Here is a 25,702-nt window from a genome sequence, read left to right as displayed (position 1 = left end):
TGGGATCACCGGAACTACAGTAAAGCGTACTCTCACAACCACCAACTCAAATCCAAGTTTCGTATAAGTGCCTATAATCTTCAAGTAAAATTGAAATCGTGACACTCAGAAATACTCCCATTAGTGTTGTGCAACATCAAAATTTTGACTGTCCCCAATGTGTTTAAAAATATATTCTAATAGAAAGTAGCCATTAACTACAAACACAAACTTTCATTTATCATATCTGTAAGTATTCCGTAACTCATTAGATGAACTATACATATTACAATGACTTCCAACAAAATACAGAACTCACCATGTTAGCTTAAGGTGTTAATCAACCAGATTCTTGTCAGCACAGGGAAGATAAAAGAAAGTGATCAGAAATTCTGGAACAGCCTCAAGCAGCTTTTTGAGAAACTACAAAGCTTCCAGGATTGATAGTAATGCTCTTGGTGCAGTTATCTGTTTTGTAGATACCAACTAGCCGATCTGCTAGCTCAAACATATTGTTTCTAAGGCTGCATATCATTAAAACAAAAATTAGATAACTATAGCTTCTTAGTGCTTGTTTCTTTGAATCGGACATACGCCAATGCAGTACCTTATGATTATGAACTGTGCATCTTTAGTTCTGTCCTTCACATAATGCCCAACGATCGAGACATTCTTAAAATCTGTGACATACAAGGAAACCACAAAGAAAGCATGAAATATTGGGAGCTTGATCTTTGTTAGCCAAATGTAATAAGCAGAAAAAGAACATACCTAAAGCAGCATCAATCTCATCCATCACATAAAGTGGAGTGGGTTTATAGTGGTGGAGTGCAAAAACAAGAGCCAATGAGCTGAGGGTCTGAAATTAACATTGCTATTAGAGACCGGATTGCTTTGATATAATGTTTTCAGTAACATACAAACATATAGCCACTCTTGACACTCACCTTTTCACCACCTGATAAGTTAGCAATATTCTTCCAGCTCTTCTTTGGAGGTCTAACACTGAAAACAACACCTTCAGAAAACGGATCAAGAGAATCCACCAATTCCAGTTCTGCGTCGCCTCCAAGGGTGATCATCTGGGAGATTACCAAAAGAAGTAATACACTATTAATAAAGGGGTATATTTCATGCAGGTAATAACTTTACAATTTGCTTTTTTATTTTTTTAATAACAATTTGCTATTTTATTTAAAACGTTCTTTTACTTATAAATGGTTAACCGGTTGTATATCATGAACTAAAAGAGTCCCCAAAACCCAGAAGGATAACCATCAACATATTTGCTTTTTCATAACATGGAAAGAAATTTGAAGTGAAAATATCTTTTTTGGCACACAACATAATCCCAATTTTTAAACAAAGCAGTCCATGCACCAGAAATATGAGCAAAAAACCAAATCAGACATGACAAGAAATAAGAAGAAGATGCCCGACTACAGGATTAATAAAAGGAAAACAATCAGGATGATGTACAATATAAAGTGACATAATCACTTACCCAGAAGAAATTAAACTCGAGTACTAGATGGGAAAAACTTTAATATAAGAAAACAAGTCAAAAAGGAGCTGAATACCTGATACATGCAACTACAGGATTAAGAACAGGAAACAATCACACCCAAGGGTGTGGCCTAGTGGTCCATAAAGTGGTTGAGCCCTAAGATCTCAAGTTCAGAACTCAGTGGGAGACAAAAAAAAGAAAACAAAATATATACCCTACTATCTTTGCTAAAGCACACTTCACTCCTCTACACCTAAAATTATAAATGGCATAATCACTGATCCAGATGAAATTCAACTCTAGTATTATATGGGGAAAGCTTTCATATAAAAAACAAGTCAAAAAATGAGCTGAATACCTGATACATTTCTTTAAGTTTCAAAGATATGGTATTAAAGCCCTCCATGAACTCATCCAACCTACAGAGATGTTGTGAGCTGGCATATGGAAGAGAGAAATCTAGGTTGTAGGATGGACGAAACTTACCTTCTCTTTCTCCACTCATCATATTGTTTTTTAATATCATCACGCTCTAAAGTAACAGAATTAAGCTCTTGAACTCTTTCATTGTACACAGATACTTTTTTCCGATACCTAGTGACAGTAGAGACTATTAGCAATTAATATCAAGAAACATAGTCATGCTACAAGCTTCTCTATAAATGAGTACAAGAGCTTACTCAGAAATCGAGTCAAGATTTGGGTTCATCTCTTTGAGTTGAGACTCTAGAAGTGAAACTGTCTCAAGAGCTGTCTTAAGATCACAAGTTTGACCAAGAGTAACATCACTTAGAGTTGCCTGAAGCTTTTCCGGGTCCACCAAGTCTTTTTGAATTCTATACACAGATAAAGAAATGCAAGACAATTATTACAAACAAAAAGAAAGATAACAGATGAGGGGGTCTGTGTGTATCAGAAAGAGATTGGAAGCTGACAATGTGATGATGTGTTTTGCCTCAGAAAGAAATCTCCAGGACTTACTGCTCAATATGCTTCGACAAAGCAGTATGCAAATCATCGAGTTTTTTCTTGTATCCTTTCCCTTTGAGTTCCAAATCTTTATAAACCTTCTTCATATCTTGTAACTTGTATTCAGCATCTACCTGCAGCTCCACTTGCATTAGATTACATATATAAATGGAAGGAAGAAAAAATGTCAAATGAGTGCCATAGAACCTCTGATGACCGCATCTCATCCATAGTCTTCTTCAAATTTTCATATTCATTTTTAGCATCAATCAGAATACCTTTGTGCTGATCAATGAGCTAAAAAATCATTAACACAAAAACATTAGAAAAAAAAAAAGAAATTTGCCGAAACAATTGAAGCAACTTGCACAATCATATGATGCACATCTTAACATGAAATAATGGTACAAACCTCCTGTATCTTTTTATAGTCCTCTTGAACAGTAAAAGCTTTCTGTTCGACCTCTTTGAAGATGGAAAGTAACTTCTCCTTCTCAGCAAGAAGATTTTCCTTCTCTTTGTTTGATTCCTCAATCCCCTTTGTCAGTTTTTTAATCATTTTCTGTCCTGTTTCAATCTGAACCTTACGACGGTTGATCTCTGTGCTCTTTTTATCAATATCCTACGGTGGAGCAAAAAAAGTGTGTTAACAGTAAAGCACATAAACTTAGCATGCACAAGCGTCAGTTTTCCACTTACAGATTGTATTTTAGTAACCTTTGCCTTCTGATTTTTCAATTGCTCGCCACCTGCATTCTCTATTTTATTTTGAAGTTCTGAAGCCTGAAGACATAAAACACTGGATTTTGAAACAGCCTTTGGAGCTAGCTTCTCTTGAACTTAATAATAAAATGGTCTTAAGAAAAGGATAAACTGCTAGACATGTGATCACCTTCTCTTTCAGCTGTTTTGAACCCTGTGTAAGCCTGTCCATTTCTTTTTCTTCAGCCGAAATGATTTTCTTGAGTTCCTTCAATCTATTAACTTCATCCTTACTGGGTTCTGATGCACTTCTCAAGGAATCCAGTTGCTTTTTTAGATCATCGCATTGGGACTTCAGGCTATCAATCTGTACAGAAACCAAAAAAGCATTTAGCTCTCATGGTGCAAGACAAGCGTTAAAAGAGATTAAAAATAGTCATAGAAAAGAATTGCAAATAACATCAATAAAACATGAATGTCAGACCTCTTTTTTGCATTTGGCTAATTCCATCTCGCCAAGAGAAAGAGCCTTCTCTGAGGCCTGGTAACACTTCACAGCATCAGTAATTCTTTGGCGTACATTATCCAAGTTTCCGGCGATCTGTGAAAGTTCATTTTCAGCAGCAGATATAGCCTCTGGTGAAACGCTAGCAGCACGGATAGATGTGCCCATTTTACCACCACGAGGTTTACCCCCTCCACCACTCATTGTTCCAGATTTTTCAAAAAGAGCACCTTCAAGTGTTACAACACGGCGAAACTCTCTGTCCCCACCGTAGGCAATACGTGATGCCTGCATAATTAACAGTATCGCAAATTATTGATCTAGCAATTCTGCCTAATAATGAAAATACATATAATGCATGTTGTCTGAGTCTTGACGTACAATTATGGCGATCAGCAAACCTTACAAAAATAGTATTTGAAATCTCCATGTTATTGTATGTCCTAAAATAGATAACTGGAGAGCCCTAGCTAAAATCACATTTCAAGAGGTCCAAGTGTTAAATTTCTCAATCTTTTATTTGGGCGACAGAAAATAATCACTGCATTTGCTAATCAGTCAAAATGTTGACTAGAGATAATTTTACCAAGCAAGTCAAAAAATGGTATGACAAGCCAAATAGTCAAAACAGTTGTATTTCATCAGGGAAGAATTAAAAGAATTATGTAAACATCACCTGATCAATATCTTCTGCAACAACTGTATTTCCTAATGCAGCAAAAAATGCTAGTTTCATCCTCTCATCTCGAACTTTCACCAAATCAAAAAGGCGTGGGACTCCTTCTGGCGTTCTGACTTTCTCTCTGATTTTAGGCAAATAATGAGCTTGTTTTTCCTGCGAAAAATATGTATAAATCAAATATACATTTGAAATAACACCAATGATTTTACTTTTCAGGGACTCCTTACCAATGAGTATTTTGGAAGTGTAATTTTTAATGGTAATTACACATTTTCTAGTTCAAACCAAATACATTTGACCTCCAAAATCAATGTGAGATTTATCTACTATTTGAATGCAATACTTTATTGCACTTGCTTAATTTCATCTTTTTTGTAGCCAACTAGCATTGGGAAAATACTACCAACTACCAAGGTACTGTGATCCTCACAGAAGGTCTTTATGATCCAGCTTCTTATTTAACTTTCACTGCAGCAATCATGTTCTTTTTTCTTTTTTTCTTTTTTTCTTTAGATAAACTGCAGCAATGTTCTTTCACATGTCCAACAGAGAGTGAGATTCCAATCCAATTATAGACCACTTGGTTAGCTTCTCCAAAGGGCACGGTGTATAGTTTAAGAAACTACAAAAATTAAAGAAGACATACCAAAATCATGAAAGTTGCTACGCCGAGGGTTTTGCTTCGAAGAAGCTCCACGCATGCTTGTGCTGCTGCTGTAGTTTCTACAACAATATAATCAAGCCCAGAACATGCGGTTGATATGGCAACATCATACTTTGCTGTGGGAAAATAAAATATTCAGTAATTTATGCTCAAATTATGTGAGCTATAGTTCAGCTCTTAATTTCACTACCTCTGCCAACAAATGAAACAAAAATAAAGCAAAGGACGTGAACTAGTTTTAAATGTGACATAAATATTCTCACCATCAATCGCACCCAAGTCACCCATTCGACCATATATGCCATCTATCACATTTGCCTCCTTAGCATGCATTATTGCTTTTAGGACAGATCCCTGGCTCTTTTCAGATTCCATAACAGATGAAAGCTCAGTAAGCTTTTGTCTGGCCGCTTGTTCAAGAGGTATCAATCTTTCTTGTTCTTGAAGGCATTCCTACAACCAGTCAAGTACATCACAAGCCCAGAACAAATTCAACAGCTGGTTAAAATGACAAATGGTAGAGATACTCAAAACACATACCTTTTCAACAGCTCGAGCCTCAAGTGCTTTAACCTTGTTCTTCTCAAGCTCATTGGCGATGTTTTTTGAGCTTGCCGATTTTATCTCTACTCGTTTCTGTATTTCCACAATCTGCTCTTGTGCTTCAATATAGGCAGCACGACCAGCCTCATGCTGAAAGCATTAATGACTAAACCCATGAGTGAAATATTAAATAGCTAGCTTACGGACCAACTAAGCAATTTAAAAATGTGTATTATTCTGAAAAACTGCTAGTACAACTTCACATGAGGTAATGCGCTTGGCATTTTAAGCTTCCATGTTGGAATAAGACAAGTCATGACTAAAATGCTTCATGCAGCTTCAGTTAAAAAGTGCAGATCTCATAGGGTAAGTGAATCATATTATAAGGAAAAGAGCTGTCGGAGTAAGAGTAGAGAGGAGATCTCAAATGTTATAATCAGCAAATACCTTTTCACTCAAAAGTTTACTTTCAGTTGATGCCACTTCAAGCTTTCCCTTGTGCTCAATTAAGTGCTTTTCCCAAGGCTCTAATTCAGACCGAACAGCAGAAAGCTCACTGCGGAAAGCCTCGGTTTCAACTATTTGGAAACAATTGTACAAGAGTGAGAGAAATATATTTGATATGTTAGAGCTAGACCAATAAATAAGGCTGCTATGAGCAATAAACATCAATGGTTAGATGCAAAAGTGAACTTATGTAATAACTTAAATTGTTAGTCATCTAACTCTTACCCAAAAGCACCAATAAGAACAGCCATTAATTATCAAACCAATGGAATATTATCTAAAGAAGTTAATAGAAAAGAGACCTTTAAAATGAGAAACAAGCCTGGAGCTTAAAGTCAGAAAGGCTTCTGAGTGTGATGCCACTTCATATGTACTGATCGAGAGTTATGAGAAAATATCTTTATAACCGATACAGCAATATCAATTATTTTGAAAAAGGAATAGTAATTGATGTTGCTGATATACTTACTTCTGATCGTAAGTTCATAAAAAGTATTTATTCTGGTCAGTGCGTATGGCCTTATGCAGAGATAAGTGTGAGATCTAGAGATCCCTAACTGGACAGAATAATGTAGAAACAAGCATAAAAATATAGCCGACCCCAACTAATTGGAATTGAGGTGTAATTGAAAGAAACTAATTGTAATAATTGCATAATGGCAATAGGACAAATTCAGAGTATTTGACATGCAAACCACCAAACAAGCACTTAATTCAAGTACTTTACCTTTAGAATTCTCCTTTATTTCATCTAAAATTTTCTCCTCATCCACCAAAAGTTGTTGCAAGCCTGGAATATCTTTCTCCAATTTTGGAATAAGATTTGCAGACTCCTCACACTCATTAGTTGTGTCAGAAATTTTACGAGAATCCTATCAAAATGAAACAAAAACAGTAAGATTATGAGTTACTAAGATTCTCTTCTTGACAAATATGTATTTATTTGTAATCTAAGGTACAACTTTCAACATATCATACCTTATCAATTTTATCAGTCAGTTTCTTTATCTTCTGCTTCAAGTGATTCAAATCTTCTCGATACTTTACATCTTGCCTCTCAAATTCCTTGAACTCATCCTTGCAGCGCCTCAGATCGTTATCAAGCTCCTACAAGTTTTGAGCAAAACAAATCTGAATTATTTGACCATTGTAATAGTCAGATTTAAAACCATAATATCGTAATGCTTACGTCCTCCCAAGGAAACCACCTCTTTCTTAATAACAGGATAAATATGCAATGGTATACACACTTTGTACTCCATACCTCTTGTCTTTTCAGAAACTTCGAATGTTTTGACTCAAGGTCCTTCAATGACTTGCTATTTTCCTTAATTTTCTCCCTGAAAAGTTTTTTAAAAAATTCATTGAGTGTTGAATGAAAGCACTACTGTAACGAAGGGGGATTGTATTGAAATGAAGAAACGTAACTACAGGCACTGATAGAGGAGTTCATCTCTTTTCTTGCAACAAAACTAAGGGAAAACAAAGAAGGGAGGGAGGTTCCAGATTTATCCCAAGTAAACAAAAAAGAAAAAAAGCACTATGTTCTTGCATAGCCCTCAGAAAATATAGTAAGCCACCTTTCACTTTTAAGAATCTCTTCTTGTCTAGAAATGTTCGCCTGCATCTCTGTAAATCGAGTTGAATTATCTTCAAAAGCCAATTTTGTTGCTTTCTCTTGCCATTTGAGAAGTGATAATTCTTTAAGCATGTAGGCTTCTGCGTCATTCTTCACTCCCTATTATTGAAGGAATGGACAACATAAACACATTTCTAAGAGCACAACAAATCATAAATTATGTAATGGTCTAATCTTACCTCCAAGTTATCTCTTTCTTTCTCAGCTAACTTAACCATTTGAACAACACCAGACCTTCTTTCATTGAGGACTTCTAGCCTATGATAGCATCAAAAAATAGTGAATGCAGATTCTAGAGGTATCAAGTGCATCTTTTTAGGCACACAATCTTCTTACTGAGTACACATAACACACTCATGAGTAAATTAACATACAAAGCTATAAAAATAAGGATGCAAACCATACACAAGGGAGAAAGGAAAGAACATACTGGTAAGGAAAAGAGCAGCATAACTATTATGGTATCACAAGATTTAGTTTGAAACTAAAAACGTTTTTTCTGCCAAAAAGAAAATCATTTCACAGTGAGAACTAACTGCTTGAATGATTCATCAATCTTCTCAACATATTTGTCGGTTCCGATAATATCCTCTAAATACTCAAGAAAGCCTTCATCATGTGGTCCTTGTCCTCTAGGCTTCATCAGTGATATTTGTTCAACCTCACCCTGCAAAAAAACCACCTATTTAGTGTGGTTCGTTCAAGAAACTTCTACATCTCTATGAGAAGTTTGGATTTTTGAAAATTCCATGGACATCTCCACATGAATAGAATCCAAAATTTGCGAAATTAACAAAGATCACATGACAAAAACAATATAGACCTGAAGAATCAGAAATCGGTTGTTATCTAGATCAATCCCTTTCCCTTTCAACATCTTAGTGACCTCTGTAAAGTTACTTGTCCGGTCATTGATATAGTACTTAGAGGAATTATCTCGAAATGCCACACGTGTGATTACAAAATCACTTCCACGAACAGCCTCATATGTCTCATCATCCTATTTAAACAATAGAAACACTAAGAATATAACACAGATTCTAAATAGTTATCTCAGAAAGAGGAAAATCCACAATTACCAAATCTATAATTTCCTGAAAATGAACAGACACGCCAGCACTTTCCAAATTCTGATGGTTACTTGAATTGTGGATGAGCTCTGACACTTTGTTTAGACGCATCTGCAGAGTTAATCATTCAAGCTCAAATTTCAATAAGCATGCAGATGGAATGGTCCATTTTAAAAGGCTAGTTTTCCCCGAGCTCCAACTTAGCAGAGCTAACAGCAGTTTCCAGTCATACAGGTTAGTAAGTTTTACATCAAACGAAACTAAGCTAGTGATCAACTAATTTTGTAGCATAGTCAACTTTTACTTTATTCATCAAGAGAATAATATTTTAGAAGTTATGACAATGAATTATCCAATTTTATCATAATCAAGGTGCCAAAAAACATGAAATAAAAAAAAAACACATAGTCTTACCTGTTTGGCCCGCTTTCCGAAGACGAAGAGCATTGCGTCGATGACATTACTCTTTCCACTACCATTAGGACCAACAACTGCAGAAAAACTCTGTACAGTAGAGAATTTTATTACATAGAAGGAATTAACTTAATTTCTAAAATATTCAATTACCACCTAATTCCTGAAATATTCAATTACTGAAAAATGTGTAAAAGCAAACCCTAACCTTGTGGAATGGGCCAACGCGCTGTTCGCCGGCATAAGATTTGAAGTTTCTCATCACCATCTCTTTAATGAATAGCCTCGGAGGTCTAGATCCAGGATGAGATGACTCATTATTGGATTCGTGGGAGTTCGAGAATTCCTTATCTACGGCCATTTTTACTCCCGGAGAATAGCTTTAGGCTGTACTGAAAAGAAGAACCGAAAGACTTGCTACTGAAGGTCAACTCCAGCGAAGTGCTGGAGTAGAAAAGGAGTCCGGCGAAGTGCTGGGGTAGAAGAGGAGCGTGAGAGAAGATTTGAACTACTACTACTATTTTTTAAAATTAAAAAAAAGTGGTAGCGCGTAAGAATTTAAATTTTTAGCCAGAACAACTAGTAATAGATGGGCGGGAAACTCCGGTAAGATTTAGGCTCTCATAATGGGCTCTTCTAAGCCGAAGCCCAGACCAGTAAATTGAACCGTTGAACGTCGTAGACGGCCTTATGAGTATCGCGTCGGCCTAATTTCCTGAAGCCCAAATAATCCTTTCCTAGCCTAAATCTTTCTAGGAAAAATTATATATAATAGCAAACTAATAACCTAAAATAAATGAAATAGCTAGGTTTTGATTTAATTGTGCTCCATAGCAAACATTAGCTAAAATTTGTCAGCGTCTCTCTCCCAGAAATCTCGCTCGCCACTCTCCATTCTCGCTCGCCTCTCTTGCTTTATACACATAAGTGTATAATTATGTTTCTGTTTTGTATAAAGCGAGAGAAAATCGTATATACACATGCAAAAATATATAACTTCAAGTTATACACTTAATTATGCAATTTACATACATTTTAGTTTAAATATTGCAGAGAAAAAGACCAACGAATTATACAATTGCAGTGAAATACAATTTTCTCTAGTTTTATATAACAGAAGTGTATAAATTGTGTTTCTGTTTTTGTATAAAGGGAGAGAAAAATATATATCTTCTTGCTATATACTTATAATTATGCAATATACATACATTTTAATTTAATTCAACTGTATGCAAAGCAAATTTTATAAAAATATTGCAGCGAAATAGGCAGCGAATTATACAATCGCAGCGAAATAGGATAGCGAATTATACAATTTAGGCCAGCGAATTATACAATTTTGGCCAGCGAATTATACAATTGTATATGTATAGCGAATTGTACAATTTTATGTTTGCTATAGAACGCAATTATGCAAACTTTGTTATAACATACAAATATAAATTTTTTTGCTATATATGAAAATTATCATCTTTGTATGCATACTAGGGCTATAAGGTTTGAATCTCAATTTCATTTGAAATCAGTGTATGCTTACGAGATTAGCTTAAAATTATAATTTCAAAATCACCAGAAATCAAATTGTAATTTCAAAATTTATGAACTCTTAAACGTGACTGTTTAGTTTAAAGTTTGTATCATATGAAAATGATTATTTTGAAGACTAGCTAATTAGCAATATTATTGATTAGTGGGTCTTTGAATAATTCTGAGTATTTGAAATTTTGTAATAGCATGTAGTTGCAGACATCCATTTGTAAAGTGAAAACCAAGACGTCATTTATTAATGTGATGCCTTAAAATATTTTTATGCCTTGTTAATGAAGTATGATTTAGGTTTTGTTTGAATTTGCTTAAAAAAATAGTTTTTAAATTAAAAATAAAAAGTCAAATTGAAATAACTTTTAAGTCAAAAAAAAAAAGTATGGAGAGACTTAGGGTCCGTTCCGATGGACTTAATAAAAGCAGCTTTAAAAAAGTACTTTTGAAAGTGTTGAAACTTATTTTTAAAATAAGCAGTTATGCGTTTGGATAAAAGTGCTGAAGTTGCTATGTCAAACGTGAAAATGGAAAAATGGAAGAAAGAGATGTTAGGGTTATGTTGGTAATTTGGAGATTGTAAAAAATATTAAGGGCAAAAAGATAAAAATGTGGTCAACTTAAAACAGCTTATAAGCTAAAAAAAAACACCTTTACCCCAGCTTTTAACTTTTAGCTTAAAATAAGTTTTTTTTAACTTAAAATAAGTTATTTTGAGTATTGTCAAACAGCTAAATAAGTCAAAAATCAGCTTTTAAGTCAGTTTGACCAGCTTTTAAGCTGAGCCAAACAAGCTCTTACTTTTGATTTTGACTTATTTTAAGTTATTTTTACCTTGTCAAACACAACTTATTTTAAATTATTTTTTATATTATCCAAACACTTTCAAAAATAAAAAGATGATTTAAAAGTGTGTATATATATATATATATGACAAGTTAGAGTTTACATGTTCGTAAACGATTTTTGTAGTGTAACAGTATATAAGGCTATGTATAATTTAGATAATGTTATTTAAACTTTGCATTTATGACTACTTGAGTCATTGAAATGTTCTTTTTGTGAAAATATTTAACAAAAGTAATAGTTGGTATAATATGATTGAGACTCATGCTTTCGAATTTCTCGTATTCATGTGATCATTGTATTGATCTTGCAAGAATACTGGCTAAAGGACAAAGAGAACAGTTGTAACTTAATTGCTAAAAATGAATTGTATGAAGAGTTATAAATATATGTATGTCGAAGTGAAGCAAATTATGATTATCAAATATCATATTGTAAAATATTGAGGATTAAAATTTAATATACCGAACCATACCGAGCTAGTCTAGTGTATGATATAGCACTTTAGATATCGAATATCGAAGTTATGATATCAAAATATTTAAGTATCGTACCGTACGATATAATATCTCGAATCAATTAGATGCATAAAAATACAAAGAATAGGATACGTACACTATGTTTAGCTCATTGTTACCCATTGTATTGTATTGTATCGTTCTATACCTACAATGTTTGTTTTGATTGTTATTTAAATGTATTGTATTATATTATTAAATTTGGTTGTTACATAACAAAGAAAAACCCTATTTTTGTTACCCATTGTATTGTATTGTATCGTTTTATACCTACAATGTTTGTTTTGATTGTTATTTAAAATGTATTGTATTGTATTGTTAAATTTGATTGTTACATAACAATGCAAAAATTCTATTTTATGGAATAACCGATTTGGTGTGTTCCCATTGTTACTTAATTTATTTTTAAATTATATCTTTACATAATATTTCAAAATACTATTTTACGCTTTACCTTAATTATTTAAATTTAGTAAAACCTCCTACCCTATAATAAAATGTTATTAAATAACAACAAACAATACAGTCTAACCAAACATTATATCTACCATATAATACAATATAATACAACACAATAAAATATAACGACAATACATTAAAAAACAATGGATAACAATTGATCCAAACAAAGTGGTAGTGTTTTATTTATCAAGCACACCATTTGCTAATTGAGAGGTATTAAAGGTATCATTTTCATCCCTCAAATGTGGAGGCCATGAAAATCCACAACCATACAAAAATCAAATCATGCAGTGATGCAGAATGGTTTAAAATTGCATTATTTGCGGAATGGGACTAATTATCAAAAATACCTGAAGTTCTCACATATATGCCTGAAAGTTCAAACTTTAAAGACGCTTTTGTTAGCTTGATATTGTTTCGATTTTCCAATAAGTAAATAAACTTGACAAAAATTTACAAATATAGAGTATAATTTGAATAGTGACCTCAAAATTATATCTGTTTGCATTACCCCAATTAATTATACGGCTCCATGAACAAGCCTAGAATAATGTGTTCGAATTATTTTCAGGCCAATGTAAAATCATATTTGACCCACTGATCGAGAAAAAAAATTGCAACTCTAAAAATTTAGATAGATTTCACCACTGAAAAATATGAAATGATATTGTACATTTTTCCTTATTTCTTTCGTTTTGAATATGATTGATGAGTTAAATAACTTTTTCCTTATTTCTACTTGTTGCACATTTTTGTTAGTTTCATTCAAATGGACAGTCCTTGAATTTTGGCCTTTAGATTTATGATTTTTGTTAGTTTCATTCAAATGGACAGTCCTTGAATTCCAATGCGTTTAATTATACATATTGCACAGTAACTTTTATGGGGAAAATTTGGTACATAATTAAAGTATTTCACATTCACATAAGATTTTTTGGAAAAGAGTTGAGTCACACTCACTCCAAAGGCGGTGTTATGTAGGTAGAACAGACTAACAGACTATTATAAGTCATAATGATTGATTGTACTGCTCGAATTTATAGCTTATTAATTAATATGGAAAAAATAACTTTACATCGATTTTAAATTAAACTGCAAGCTGAATTAAAGAAAGTAGTGAAATTCAAAAGAAAAAAAAAAGCATGCGGCTGTGAGGCTTCACTAAATTCAAAGATTTGACACATACCTGATTAAAAATTAACACTTACCTAAAGCTTTGTTCCCTTCCATAATACCTAACTCTATCTAAGATATATATATCATACAATTGTGCTGGTCTTATCCAGCCACATGCAATATTAAGAACACGACATACTATATTGTTGTGCTCGTTTTAATAAGAGCACCAAACGTGAGGCTTTTTGCAATTATCTCCCCATTCTGTTAATTTTCCCAAGAACTTACATTTATCAGCCACATATAATTTGGGATATATGGAGAATGATGTTGAGAAATTTGTTGCCATGTTCTTCTTTAAATTAAAAGAACTTTTGCAGAAGAATCATTTGGGTTATACGACAATAACATATACACAAGGGATGCAGAAGACTAGTAAGCAATCGAACATAACATAACTTACAAGGATAAATTCCAAGACAAGATCAAATTTATGTAGAGACTTAAGCAAAATTTGATACTTATAGTGCCATTTGCTCTATCCATTGGCTGATTAAAAAATAGCTCAAACACATGACACGATACCATCATGGAAAATTCTACATAGTCAGTTAGGGGAATTCTTATCATCATATATTTACAAGAAAAACATTCGGATTCAATCAATGGTTGAGACAGAACTTTCACCATCGGCGTGCTCCCCTCCCAATCAGAGCTTCTTCAAACAAAATCATAAATCTTTAACTGATATCCACAAGTTTGGAATTACTTTAATTTTGTTTGGCACAAACAGATTTTTTGATAACACAAAATGCTTATGTCATACTTCACAAAAAATTTGAGAAACAGACCATCAAGTCTAATCAAAATAGAAACACATCTTTTCTCCCCTAAATTCATTACTAATTTTATTACATATAAATAAAAGGTTCATTATATTCTTGACCATCAACATGCAAATCATTACAAACGATTTCACACCTTATTCACACACACACAAATAGGGAAATTATAGAACACAAGCTTCCAAATAGGGAAATTAGAAATCCCTTCCCATAAAATTTCACACACACATAAAAATTAAACTTACTTCTTCATTTAGTAGTAGAAGAAGCGGAAGTACATTCAGAAGCAACATCAGTTTCCACTTCCCTTCTGTGGAAATTGCGGTGGCAGCCACAGGCTGCACAATTTAGGGTGCCGGAAGTAGTGCCCTCGGGCATGTACTCCCGGCACCCATCGATAACGTATCCACCGACACTAGCAGCATGATTTCTCTGGCACTCAACATATCTCACTCTCCTCATGGTAAAGGATGAATTTGTAGAATTTCTTGAGTAATCATTTCTCCTCAAAACTTTTTTCATCTCTTCTAATGATTCAGATAAATGAGAAAATTGAATATGGCATATGTGTTACTGGAAGCTAGAGAATAATAATAATAATAATAATAATAATACACCCTTTTGCTTATCTGGAAAACCCTAACCCTAGAAGGCATATTTATACAGCCTAATAAAACCTTTTTTCTTTGTATCTAAAAAGTTACTAATATGATACCAATATATTAGTAGCTAAGACTTTCCTTTTAAATCTTAATTACAGTGTTTTTACCGTTACCTTCTTTTATTAATGTCATAGTAATCTTTGTAATGAATAATTGATTGCGCCAACTTCTAATCAAACTAGCTAGCTTACTTTAAAAGGATTTGCCGTCACTAGTTTTTTTGGAAAAATATTAATAATTCATTACATTATAATTACCTATTGGTTAATGGTGATGGATTTTTATGGAACGGCAGCTATATATTTTTGCTACTATTTAAGACTAATTAAAGTTGTGTGGCCCTCACTGATGATAATTAAAGTTATAATCTATTTCTAATTATCCAAGACTACCAAGAGAGTTCTAGAGTCTATTAATCAAAATACGCAATTTGATTATTTTGTACTATAACGTACCAAAATTAAGTAGACAAACCTTTTGTCCTCCCCTCGAGTTTATTTACATGCAGATGTAAGAAGAAAGAAAAAATGTTTAGCGTAGTAATTACACAAATTAATATCATGGTCAATTGATATTCAATTTAAGTAACTTCTTTTTTTTTTTTTTTGGTTCATACCATTTAACTATTAGATATTCCAATTACTACGTATGCATATATTAAAAATGAACGAGTTCAATATTCTTCATTTGGTTATTTGGAATAAACTCTCTTTTTCAGCAACTTTTTCCAGTGTATAAATCATCACCATATTTATTACTATTCAAACCAGATGGCATATATCAAATTGTATGATTAGTTATTTAGACGCATTTATGATGAATAAACAAGACTACTGTACTGGCTCTATTCTCGTATGAAACAACGATAGAATTATTAAAAATACTATTGAACTTGACGCAAATTATTAGTTTCATTTCTAAATAATCCGTTTATACTTGACTAACTTAATTACACCTCTAATTTGCTACATGACATATAAGTGGTCTCAAATTAGGAGCTTAGAACGGATTATAATACATAAAAAGTCAAAAGACGTGTTGAAAACACTCATGTACTTGATAAATGATTATAATTTTTGTTCCGAACTATTGGCACTAGATTTTGAACAACCAGAAAATTAGGCCTCACGTGTAATAACATTTGATTCATCGAGACAATGTGTTTGGCAATGTTAGATAACGACCTCAACGAGCCTTAAAAGTTTTTCACCCTTTTATGTTTCACTTATAGGTCGGTTATAAATGGTCGTGCTTCCAAAGTTCCAATTTATAAAGGCCGGCCACAAATGTGTTATACGGCAGTAGTTTATTTAAGTGTTTTTCATTCATGGAATTCCATGCTTACGGTAAAGGACGATAAGAGTTAAATTCACCTGAATCGACATTATATATATTTTCACGAATTTTGGTCATGCACGTTTCGAACTTTACGCACTTGCATGTATATATTACCCATTAAGGTATCCTTCTACCCAACCCTTTTAATTTTATTCATTATATATATTATTTTTAATACCAAAAGTTTAGCAAAGAAAAATATAATACGTAAAATGTTTGCATGGGCACATTAATGCATTTTTATATATACATATAAGATATACAAATATGGAAGGTGCTCGAGTGAGTGTTTATGTCGATACAAAAAAATAGAAGGGGTGAGTGAAGGAAGGTAGTTAAATGTGATTATGATATGCATTAGAATAAAGTAATTGAAATAAAGTTAAAAAAGAAGGTAGTTAGTAAATGTTAAATGTTAATGGGATTTTGAGGTTGATAGGTCCTTAATTAAAGAGAAACATGATTGTACTTTAGTGAAGGTTAAATTGAATGATGACTCATAAGGCAGAATTTGTTTCTCACCTACCCGACCCATCTCCACACCAAAAATAAAATAAAAAGACTTGTGAATTTCATTAGCTTTTGGGACCAGTAAACAAAGAATCTTAGGCACCTAAATTTAGCTTTTCCTCTATTGACGTAACTAATTATCAAATCAATAAGACAACTAAGCACGGGTTTAATTATTGACACTGATAATGAAATTGTTTGCTTAAATTAGGAAATTTGGCGTTGATTGATGCAACTTGACACTAGTTAGATGCCGTCTCATACTTTTGTAATTGCAAAATATATCATATATATATATATATAACAATATTTATTTGCTTCAACTAACGGGAAGATCTACTTCATTTTTCCTTTCTTTATATAATTAATTTGTTGTTCTTCACACGATAAGTGTACCTTAGAAGTTTTTTAAGCATTATACTATAGTACTAGTAACAAAATAAATTCAATATACATGACTTAGTTTGATTTAAATTTTAAGAAACAAAGACTATAGTATTATTATCATTTTACAATTTTTAATATAAAGAGATAATAATGGATTCATGGAAAAAATTTATCATTATCTCTATGATTCACTTATTTTATTGATATGAATTATGATTAGGAGGACTTTTAATCTATAGACTTTAATATTTGAATTATGTCATGAAAGAATAATTAAAAGGCAAGGTCAACGCATCCAAACGCAAAGGTCAACTTCTTGAGTATTCTTTTGTATCTAATTATTTAATTTACGACATGGCTAGTTTTCTGTTTCTTTGTTTAATTTTACGTTAGTGAAAAAATATAGGGAGTATCATACAAGCAACTTGTTGGACAAATAAGATTTCATCTGGCCCCATAGTTGTAAGACTTGTAGTAGTGCTTCTTCTGTTTCTTTTTGAGTCAAATCAATTTATATATATTACTGTCATCACATAGTGAAAGTAGTCAAAGTTGATAAAATAGGAACCGACCAAATTAAAGTTTAACAAGTTCAATATAGATCATCAACATAAGTTATGATGATATAGTTACGATTAGAGTTGTTAATATGGGCTAGCCCATTTCATCCAGGCTAGCTCATACAGACTTTGATATTTTATAGGTCAGGTCGGGCTAGTCTATTTTAAGTGTGCGCCAGAAAACGGTCGATTCAATCCAAAAGTATGTGGGCTATAGGCTTGTTGGACCAGTCCACTTTTTTTAGAATTATATTATTTTTAGAATTATTAAATTAATTATAAATTACAATTTAAGAATATTATCACAGACAAAACAATATTACATGATGTTAAATGTTACTATTTTTTAATCAAATCTACAAATAAAATTATCTTTATAATATGCATTAAGTATATTTTCAAGTAAAAGTATAAATATCTAAACAAAAATACTAACCTAATTGTTTTGAGTCTGGACTCTCTTTAATTTTAAATTTTTATTATTACATTATATTTTTTAATTAATTTTTATTGATCCACGAGCTGGTCCTATCGATATTTATCAAGCCCCACAAATCAGCAGACTTATTCAGGTCGGGTTAAAATACCCTTTTTCTCAAATGGGCTTCTAAAATCATAGCCCAGACCTATTAAATTCTGGGCTAGGCTAGGCCGGTCCAACAGACCTAACCCATATTGACGGCTCTAGTTACGATCCTTCTAATTTAAAACTCTCACTAATTTGAACATCCAAAAAAAATCATTAAAAGTGTCACTTCTCAAAAATTAGCCCTGCAACTCATGATTTGAACTTATTAAGTATCAATATGGGTACCAAATATCAAGTATTGGGAATATGAAAATGTATTTAAAACTACGGAGAATGTCTTTGCAAACAAAATTTTAGGGCTTGAAGCCCATTCCTTTTGAGCTAACAATAGAAGAGTTGCAGAGCCCAAATTTTCAGTCTGCAAATATAACATGGGCTGAATAACCATCTGCAGTACTATTGGGCGTTCTTTTTATCAAGTGGACTAATTAATAGGTCCAGTGCGTTAATAGCCACTTGGAGCATCACTGTTTAAAAAATAATTATAAATCATAAAGTATTTGATATTTAGCCATCTCAGAGTATCAACTTTAAATTTACAGGACTGAATTGAAAATTCTTGTTCTAAAATTCGAAACTTCAAACATATCTGAAATTTGGAACTATCAAACCTAACTTCATATCCGAATATCTGAAGTAGCCACCAATTTAATACTCATAGAAAAAGACAAATTTATACTCCAAATATGAGAACTTGACTAACTACTAATTAGAAAAAGATTACTTCAAATAGAAGCATAATAGAGGCGTAGTTTTTTTCATAATCCATAGAGGAATGTCTAAAATCTTCCAAATAAGAATTAGAAACAATTGAGTACACATTTCACATTTAAGCAATGTTCATGAATAAAAGCAACTTGTGAATCAAACAAGTATAGGGACAATTTTGCACATTCCGCAAACAACAAGGGTAAGTTTAAATATTTTTTATTTACTTTGTTAGCAATACTAGCAAATGTGTGTCAATGCTAAACATAAAGCAAAAACAAAACCAACGTCTCAAATTGCAAAACCAATTTTGAGTCTTTTCCGTGAAATCTTTATATTGATTATTTAGTCGATTTGATTTTGATTTTTCAATTAAATATCCCTTCCTGCTTTAATGGTAAAGCCTACAAATTGAGTTGCTGGTCATGTTCAATTGCAATTAAATAAAACCACATGGAAGAGTTAAATGAGCTATAGGACTATCAAAAATGTCTTTGTCCAATGTAGCACATGACTGTGTTTCCTATTATATGATCTGTTATTGACTCTTGTCCATTTCTTGGCTGAGTAAGTGTATGGTCCTACCCCATGTGACTACGTAATCCTAAATTATCTAAATAATTTATTATCTGGACTCTCTTCATTTAGAAAAACAGAAAAGCAACAAACTATCGAGACATAGACTCCATATTTAGCAGGGGCCATACATGACATAACAGAGTTAAACCGATCATTTTGTTTATCAGTATATATGACTTTGATGCTCTTACGAAGCTATATATATTTGAGTGATTCGTCTCATTTTATGTGACTGTATTTGATGATTGAAGAAGTAATAAATAATATGCATAAATCTAGTTATCTATAAATTACCTTTATATAAATGACGGCAATAATCATAATTACGTACAAAGTTGACTTGGGCATGGCATTTCCACCAAATCAAATCCTACTTGTTGAAAATTGGAGAGGCACTTTGCATGTGAGCATTTAAGGCAAAAGAGATGCAAATTTCCAAAGCAAATTCTACCCACATACATAATACATTGCTAAAGTCTGATAGCAACGCCTGAGTGTATCATGTGAAATTAGTAAGCAAATTGAAACTTTTCTACAATTGTGAATAATATGTGCGGCTCCAGCATGTCACAGGGTGTATATCAAATCGGACTCTCATAATTCTCCCTTATAATAATATATATACTACCTTCATATTTTTAAATAGTACCCATAAATATCCTCCCTTAAAAATTGATACATTTTAGCTTTAGAGTCTGTTTGGCTCAGCTTAAAAGCTGGTCAAACTGACTTAAAAGCTGGTTTTTGACTTATTTAATTGTTTGACAATACTCAAAATAGCTTATTTTAAGTTAAAAAAACTTATTTTAAGCCAAAAGTTAAAAGCTGGGGTAGGGTGTTTTTTTTTTTTTTAGCTTATAAGCTGTTTTAAGTTGACCATATTTTTATGTTTTTTCCCTTAATATTTTTATACAATCTCCAAATTACCCATATAACCCTAACATCTCTTTCTTCTAGTTTTTCCTTTTCACGTTTGGCATAACAACTTCAGCACTTTTATCCAAACGCATAACTGCTTATTTTAAAAATAAGTTTCAGCACTTTCAAAAGTAATTTTTTAAAGTTGCTTTTATTAAGCCCATCCAAACGGGCCCTTAGCCTATAGAATGGAGTACTACTTTATCCATTCACTTTAACCGTCGACGGATCAGAATATATTTTATGTATCTTATATTAATTAATTTTAAGAATAAAAATGCTAAAGTGAATTTATTTTTGTATAGTATAGCAGACAAGATAGTGAGTGTATTGTATGTAGAAGATATGGTTGACTTTGATATTTTCTAGATATGCTCGTTGACTTTGATTTAGGTCAAAGAGACTGTTGTAGCCTTTGTATTGTAGGAAACATCTAATTCGTCCAAGCTACGTGCATCCTCCATTTCATGCAGATTATAATCGCATAGACAAAATCGAGATGAATTTAAATTTTGTCCATTACTATTTATTATCTCTCCATTTACACCATTGGAAAATTTTGCTATGTTATTTTATTTTTTAGAATATTATTATTTTAATTTTAATACCTTTTAACTAAAAATTAAAAAATAATTCAATTTATTTTAAAATAAAAAAGATATTTTGGTTAAATTTTCTGACCATTTAGCACTATTCTTTTGGAATTCTACATTTGATTATTAATATTTTATCTTGTTATTTAATATTAAAAATAATATGATGAAAAATTAATAAAATTTCCTTAATTTGCTAAAATATATCTTTTTTTTTATAAAGAAAATAAGATGTTTTATGACATAACTCCTTATATAAGTCAGATATACCTGCTTAAAATAGACAGTAACTTTGATATAATTAAATAAATTGCATTAATAATATAAAAATTCTCTGTAAGACTTAATTCCAGTACACGTCAGAGAATAAATAACTTTTATAATCAAGCAAAGCACAAAAATTCTTCTAGCTTAATTGAGTAATCAATTAAAGATTTTTTTTGCTTTGCTTAATTATGAAAGTTAAAATATACACTAATGTTAAAAAGCATTGTGTACTAGACAAAAAATAAGAATGAGGATGTCACATCCATCCCTAGCTAAAATGCTACTACTAGTAAACTAATTGGGAATTTGGGAGTAAGAAAAACAAAAAATAATGCAACAAAAGTAGAAAAGCAAAAAAATGAAATTCCTTCTAAATTAATAAATCGTCATTTTCATCAAACAGCCAACTCTCCAGCATTACTGACAACTGAATTTCATCATCCATTTCTCTTTTGCTTTCACCATGAAATTTACCAGCAGCTTCAGGTGTCGTGGCTTGTGAAAATTGATCTGAATTCGACGGTTCAAATGAAGATGAATATTCAGTCATGGCATTATTGTTAGTAGTATTACAAGAAAATTGAGTACTTGACGAAGCCTTTGATTGCTCTGAATTATTTGTGGATTCGCTTCTGGTCCATTGTTTGAGTAATTTGGCTATGTTTTCAGCACTTGATGCATAAGTAGTAGTAGACATTTTCGCTTCTTGTTTTATGAATGGGTAACATCCAATATCAGGAATTGGGCTTGATTCATCGAGTGACAGAGCATTTTGTAAAGCTTGTTTGGCTGTGTTAATATCAGCTTGAAGTGTCCTTTCCCATTGCCCTCTGGAGGTTGAATTAAATTTTGATAAACAATGTCCATCATTTGAGTATAAATCACTTGTTTCAAGCTTCCTCAGCTTCTTTTTTAAATGAGTATTCCAGTAATTTTTAATGTCGTTATCGGTTCTCTCAGGGAGATATGAAGCTATGGCAGCCCATCTGTTACAAAGAAGCAGAAAATCAGTAACAAGGGACTTGCTGTACTGTAAACAGTTACTCTTTAAAGAATTTCATAATGAAGAATAAATACATCAAAGTGACTATCCAGATCCATGTAATAGTAATTCAATCTCCCTAATGTCATGACATGTTTAAGATCGATCATAATAGAATAAAGGTACTTTAGTATAATGCCAAAAATTGGTATATCTATTTTAAAAATAAATTCTTTTTTTTTTTGTCAAATACAGTCATATGAAATGAAACGAAAAGGATCAAGATAGGTAATGAAGGGAATTAATGAGAAAATACATACTTGTTGCCTAAGAGAGCCTGAAGCTGGATAATCATCTTCTCCTCTTGATCACTGAAGCTACCCCTCTTGATTCCTGGTCTGAGGTAGTTAGTCCACCTTAGTCTGCAGCTTTTGCTACATCTCCGTAGCCCTGCACATTAAAACAAACACATTACACTTTGAAGTATATGACATAATAACTATTAATTGAGTGACTATACGATAAATCAAGAAGGAAAAGAAATGAACCTGTATGAGTGGGAACAGTCCTCCAATTCCCTGGACCATGTTCTTGAACAAAAGAGACTAGCATAATATCTTCTTCAGGAGTCCATGGTCCTTTCTTCACCCCCGTTTTATCACAACAAGGTGGTCTACCCATCTCTGTTTCTTGGTGCAACTCTCTTTGTAGTTATATTTTTGTATTGTGTTTTTTCTCTTCTTGGAAAAAGCAGAGACAAAGGTCTAAGGGGCTAAGGTAGTTTGATCTGGGATATATAGAAACAATTGAAGAATACGCTGACCCCTAAATTTAATACTCTCTCCGCCTTTCGAGAGTCAAACATCATTATTTTATTTTAAAATTATTATACATCACAAAAATAAATAATTAAAAAGACATAGTAAAAAGAAAATTTTGAAATTCAAAACATATTACATAAATTAGAATAGTGGATCTAGTGAAAGAGTCAAAAGGTGACAGCAAGAGCATTTACTCCTGCCATGGGAGCCTCAGCCTAAAGTCAGCTGCCCTGTTTCTCTCTCTGCCTCGTCGAAACCGCGTGGGCATTCAATGTTCACCCTATCATTATTTCTAGCCATTAACAATCCTAATTAAGGCTCTCTGTATACTTTTTACTGCTTCATCAAATAAAGCAAACTGCAGTAACACATATCAAAAGTTTCGATTCATTGTAGTTTGAATAAGTCTAACCTACTCTGTACCAAGATATATAGTTGTTTCCCAATTTTCTTCACTGTGTTCTTCTGTGCCACGAACATGGAAATAATAAACTTCCAGTGTCGATAGAGTGATGAAATGAGATTATGTATTATTATGTGTTTAGGTGACGCCAACATCCTCCTTATAGCGAGGTCCATTGGAATTGGGATGTTCACAACTGAGGTCATTGGTAAACAGTAAAAAAAATAGATCACATTTCGAGCTACAAATCCAGTCACTAATGTTTATAGTACGATAAACTGTCTATATCATACTACTTTCCACTACCCCAACTAACTCGGATGCTAATACCCTCTCACATCTATTTTTTTTATGACTGGGTAATGTTAAACTTGGTTAATTTTTTTTACTTTTTAGAATAAATTTTATAAAGTAGAATGTACTTACTGGTATAAGTATAGTACTAATACTTTAAAGGTAGTATTTAAATGAATCACGAATAGTGCTACAGAGAAAAGAGTGTACAACGGCACATGCATGTAATTAGTCACTTCATATCTAATGCATGAAAATAACATAATAGAGGAAAAAGGGACAATGACATTCATATGCGTATTAATCAGCCGGACGGGCCTGAATCGACGATCAAAGCAGACGGTGAGTGCCTTTTTAAATTTATTAATGGAAGGCTACCCACTATTAATAATACTAGCATTCATTCACAAGCAACTTTTTAAACCCAAAAAATATCAACCGGGTCTGGGCCGGGAGTCATTAAATTTGGGCTTGTGATTTGTGAATGAGGACCTTTCATTACCGTATAAGCCCGATTGGATGTCTTTCGAAACACTTTCTATTTCAAAATGAGTTGAGTTGTAGGTGTTGAAGAATAATTAAACCATTTCTTTTGTATTTATTTAATGAAAATTTTTAATCATAAAAATATAAGGGATAATTTTTTTTACGTTTGTTATGTTTATGAATAAAATGGGAAACTAAAGAACATACTGACCATCTTATAATCTCTAATTATATACGTTCGTTGTCAGTAGTTGTCTGTGTGCATATTTTGTAAACTAGATATTTGCCTAAAAAACTCCTAAAATATTTTCTTTGGGTAGGTGTTGGAGATAGTCCTTGTCATGGATTTAGAAACATAGCATGGTCAGGGTTATTGAGCTAAAATCTACATCGGATATACAAAATTTCTTATAGTGACAGCCGGAGCCGATAGGTCATCCATTACGTCAAACCACTGCCAACTTATTTGCATTAAATATGTTATGAAAAGAAATAGAGGTATGTCTTAAATGCTTGTTTAGTCATCTGACAAACATGCAACCTGCACTGTTTGCGATCTTCCAGCGGAATTTTAACTTAAAAAAATACTAAGTCTAAGGGCTGAGAGAGACCCGATTACTCCCTCCGTCCAATACTGTTTGTCATGTTACGCTTTTAAAAGTTAATTAGATCACATTAATTTAATATTCTAAACAAAAATATTAGATATTCTGAAAAGTACTATAAATTACAACTTTTTGCATATTAATATGATGAAAAAATATATCTTAAAATGTTAGTCAAAATTTTTATAGTTTGACTCTAAAAATAGAAACCATGACAAACAAAATCGAACGAAGGGAATACAAATTTTAAAATTATGGTTTCATAATAGTATAATACTATGTATGTTATTTAAAATTAATATATGCGTCTGTCAAATATTGAGGAAATCCAATTAAAGTAACTTTTGAATTTTTCTTTTAATACTTGAATGACATATTATTGGGAATTAACTCCTGCTTATTAATCCTTATTATTTTTCACGGAGATTTATTTGAGGGCTTTTTCTTTCTTCCACTTGGGCTGAATTCTTAGACCTTAATGGAACATTCTCAA

At 32.3% G+C, this 25,702-nt stretch overlaps 3 protein-coding genes across 3 annotated transcripts; all 3 read right to left on the bottom strand.

Annotated features, from left to right (window-relative positions):
- Positions 1 to 193: 193 nt before the first annotated feature.
- LOC101244926 (structural maintenance of chromosomes protein 4) lies at positions 194 to 9,920 on the bottom strand. The gene is made up of 28 exons (XM_004233633.5): positions 9,390 to 9,920; positions 9,182 to 9,271; positions 8,777 to 8,878; positions 8,521 to 8,697; positions 8,234 to 8,364; positions 7,877 to 7,955; positions 7,639 to 7,796; positions 7,323 to 7,398; positions 7,037 to 7,165; positions 6,786 to 6,930; positions 5,999 to 6,129; positions 5,549 to 5,701; positions 5,272 to 5,461; positions 4,991 to 5,124; positions 4,339 to 4,497; positions 3,642 to 3,950; positions 3,348 to 3,524; positions 3,155 to 3,238; positions 2,868 to 3,077; positions 2,663 to 2,752; positions 2,468 to 2,589; positions 2,167 to 2,322; positions 1,973 to 2,080; positions 1,845 to 1,905; positions 927 to 1,061; positions 751 to 838; positions 587 to 659; positions 194 to 503 (listed from the first exon to the last, which is right to left on the bottom strand). Exons 1-28 carry the CDS (start codon positions 9,540 to 9,542, stop codon positions 383 to 385), a joined length of 3,741 nt encoding a protein of 1,246 aa, XP_004233681.1. The 5' UTR covers positions 9,543 to 9,920; the 3' UTR covers positions 194 to 382.
- Positions 9,921 to 14,520: 4,600 nt separating this feature from the next.
- Positions 14,521 to 15,093, bottom strand: matriochka (mini zinc finger protein). The gene has a single exon (NM_001247260.1). The coding sequence runs from the start codon at positions 15,027 to 15,029 to the stop codon at positions 14,757 to 14,759; it is 273 nt and encodes a 90-aa protein (NP_001234189.1). The 5' UTR covers positions 15,030 to 15,093; the 3' UTR covers positions 14,521 to 14,756.
- A 6,549-nt stretch (positions 15,094 to 21,642) lies between these two features.
- On the bottom strand, positions 21,643 to 23,555 carry LOC101253245 (myb-related protein 306-like). Its single transcript, XM_004232172.5, has 3 exons — positions 23,149 to 23,555; positions 22,921 to 23,050; positions 21,643 to 22,604 (listed from the first exon to the last, which is right to left on the bottom strand). Exons 1-3 carry the CDS (start codon positions 23,279 to 23,281, stop codon positions 21,989 to 21,991), a joined length of 879 nt encoding a protein of 292 aa, XP_004232220.1. The 5' UTR covers positions 23,282 to 23,555; the 3' UTR covers positions 21,643 to 21,988.
- Positions 23,556 to 25,702: the final 2,147 nt, after the last annotated feature.

The sequence above is a fragment of the Solanum lycopersicum genome, chromosome 2, assembly GCF_036512215.1.
Source record: "Solanum lycopersicum chromosome 2, SLM_r2.1".
Classification (NCBI taxonomy): Eukaryota; Viridiplantae; Streptophyta; class Magnoliopsida; order Solanales; family Solanaceae; genus Solanum; species Solanum lycopersicum.
The sequence above is the reverse complement of the archived record's forward strand: the minus strand, read 5'-3'. Positions and strand labels throughout refer to the sequence as shown.

Coding starts and splice junctions, on each gene's coding strand:
- LOC101244926 (XM_004233633.5), bottom strand. CDS start 9,542: ATGGCCGTAGATAAGGAATTCTCGAACTCCCACGAATCCAATAATGAG. Junction 5,462..5,548: donor AGGCTCGAGCTGTTGAAAAG/GTATGTGTTTTG, acceptor GACTGGTTGTAG/GAATGCCTTCAAGAACAAGA. Junction 1,906..1,972: donor GATGAGTGGAGAAAGAGAAG/GTAAGTTTCGTC, acceptor ACATCTCTGTAG/GTTGGATGAGTTCATGGAGG.
- matriochka (NM_001247260.1), bottom strand. CDS start 15,029: ATGAAAAAAGTTTTGAGGAGAAATGATTACTCAAGAAATTCTACAAAT.
- LOC101253245 (XM_004232172.5), bottom strand. CDS start 23,281: ATGGGTAGACCACCTTGTTGTGATAAAACGGGGGTGAAGAAAGGACCA. Junction 23,051..23,148: donor GACTGTTCCCACTCATACAG/GTTCATTTCTTT, acceptor TTTAATGTGCAG/GGCTACGGAGATGTAGCAAA. Junction 22,605..22,920: donor CAGGCTCTCTTAGGCAACAA/GTATGTATTTTC, acceptor TCTTTGTAACAG/ATGGGCTGCCATAGCTTCAT.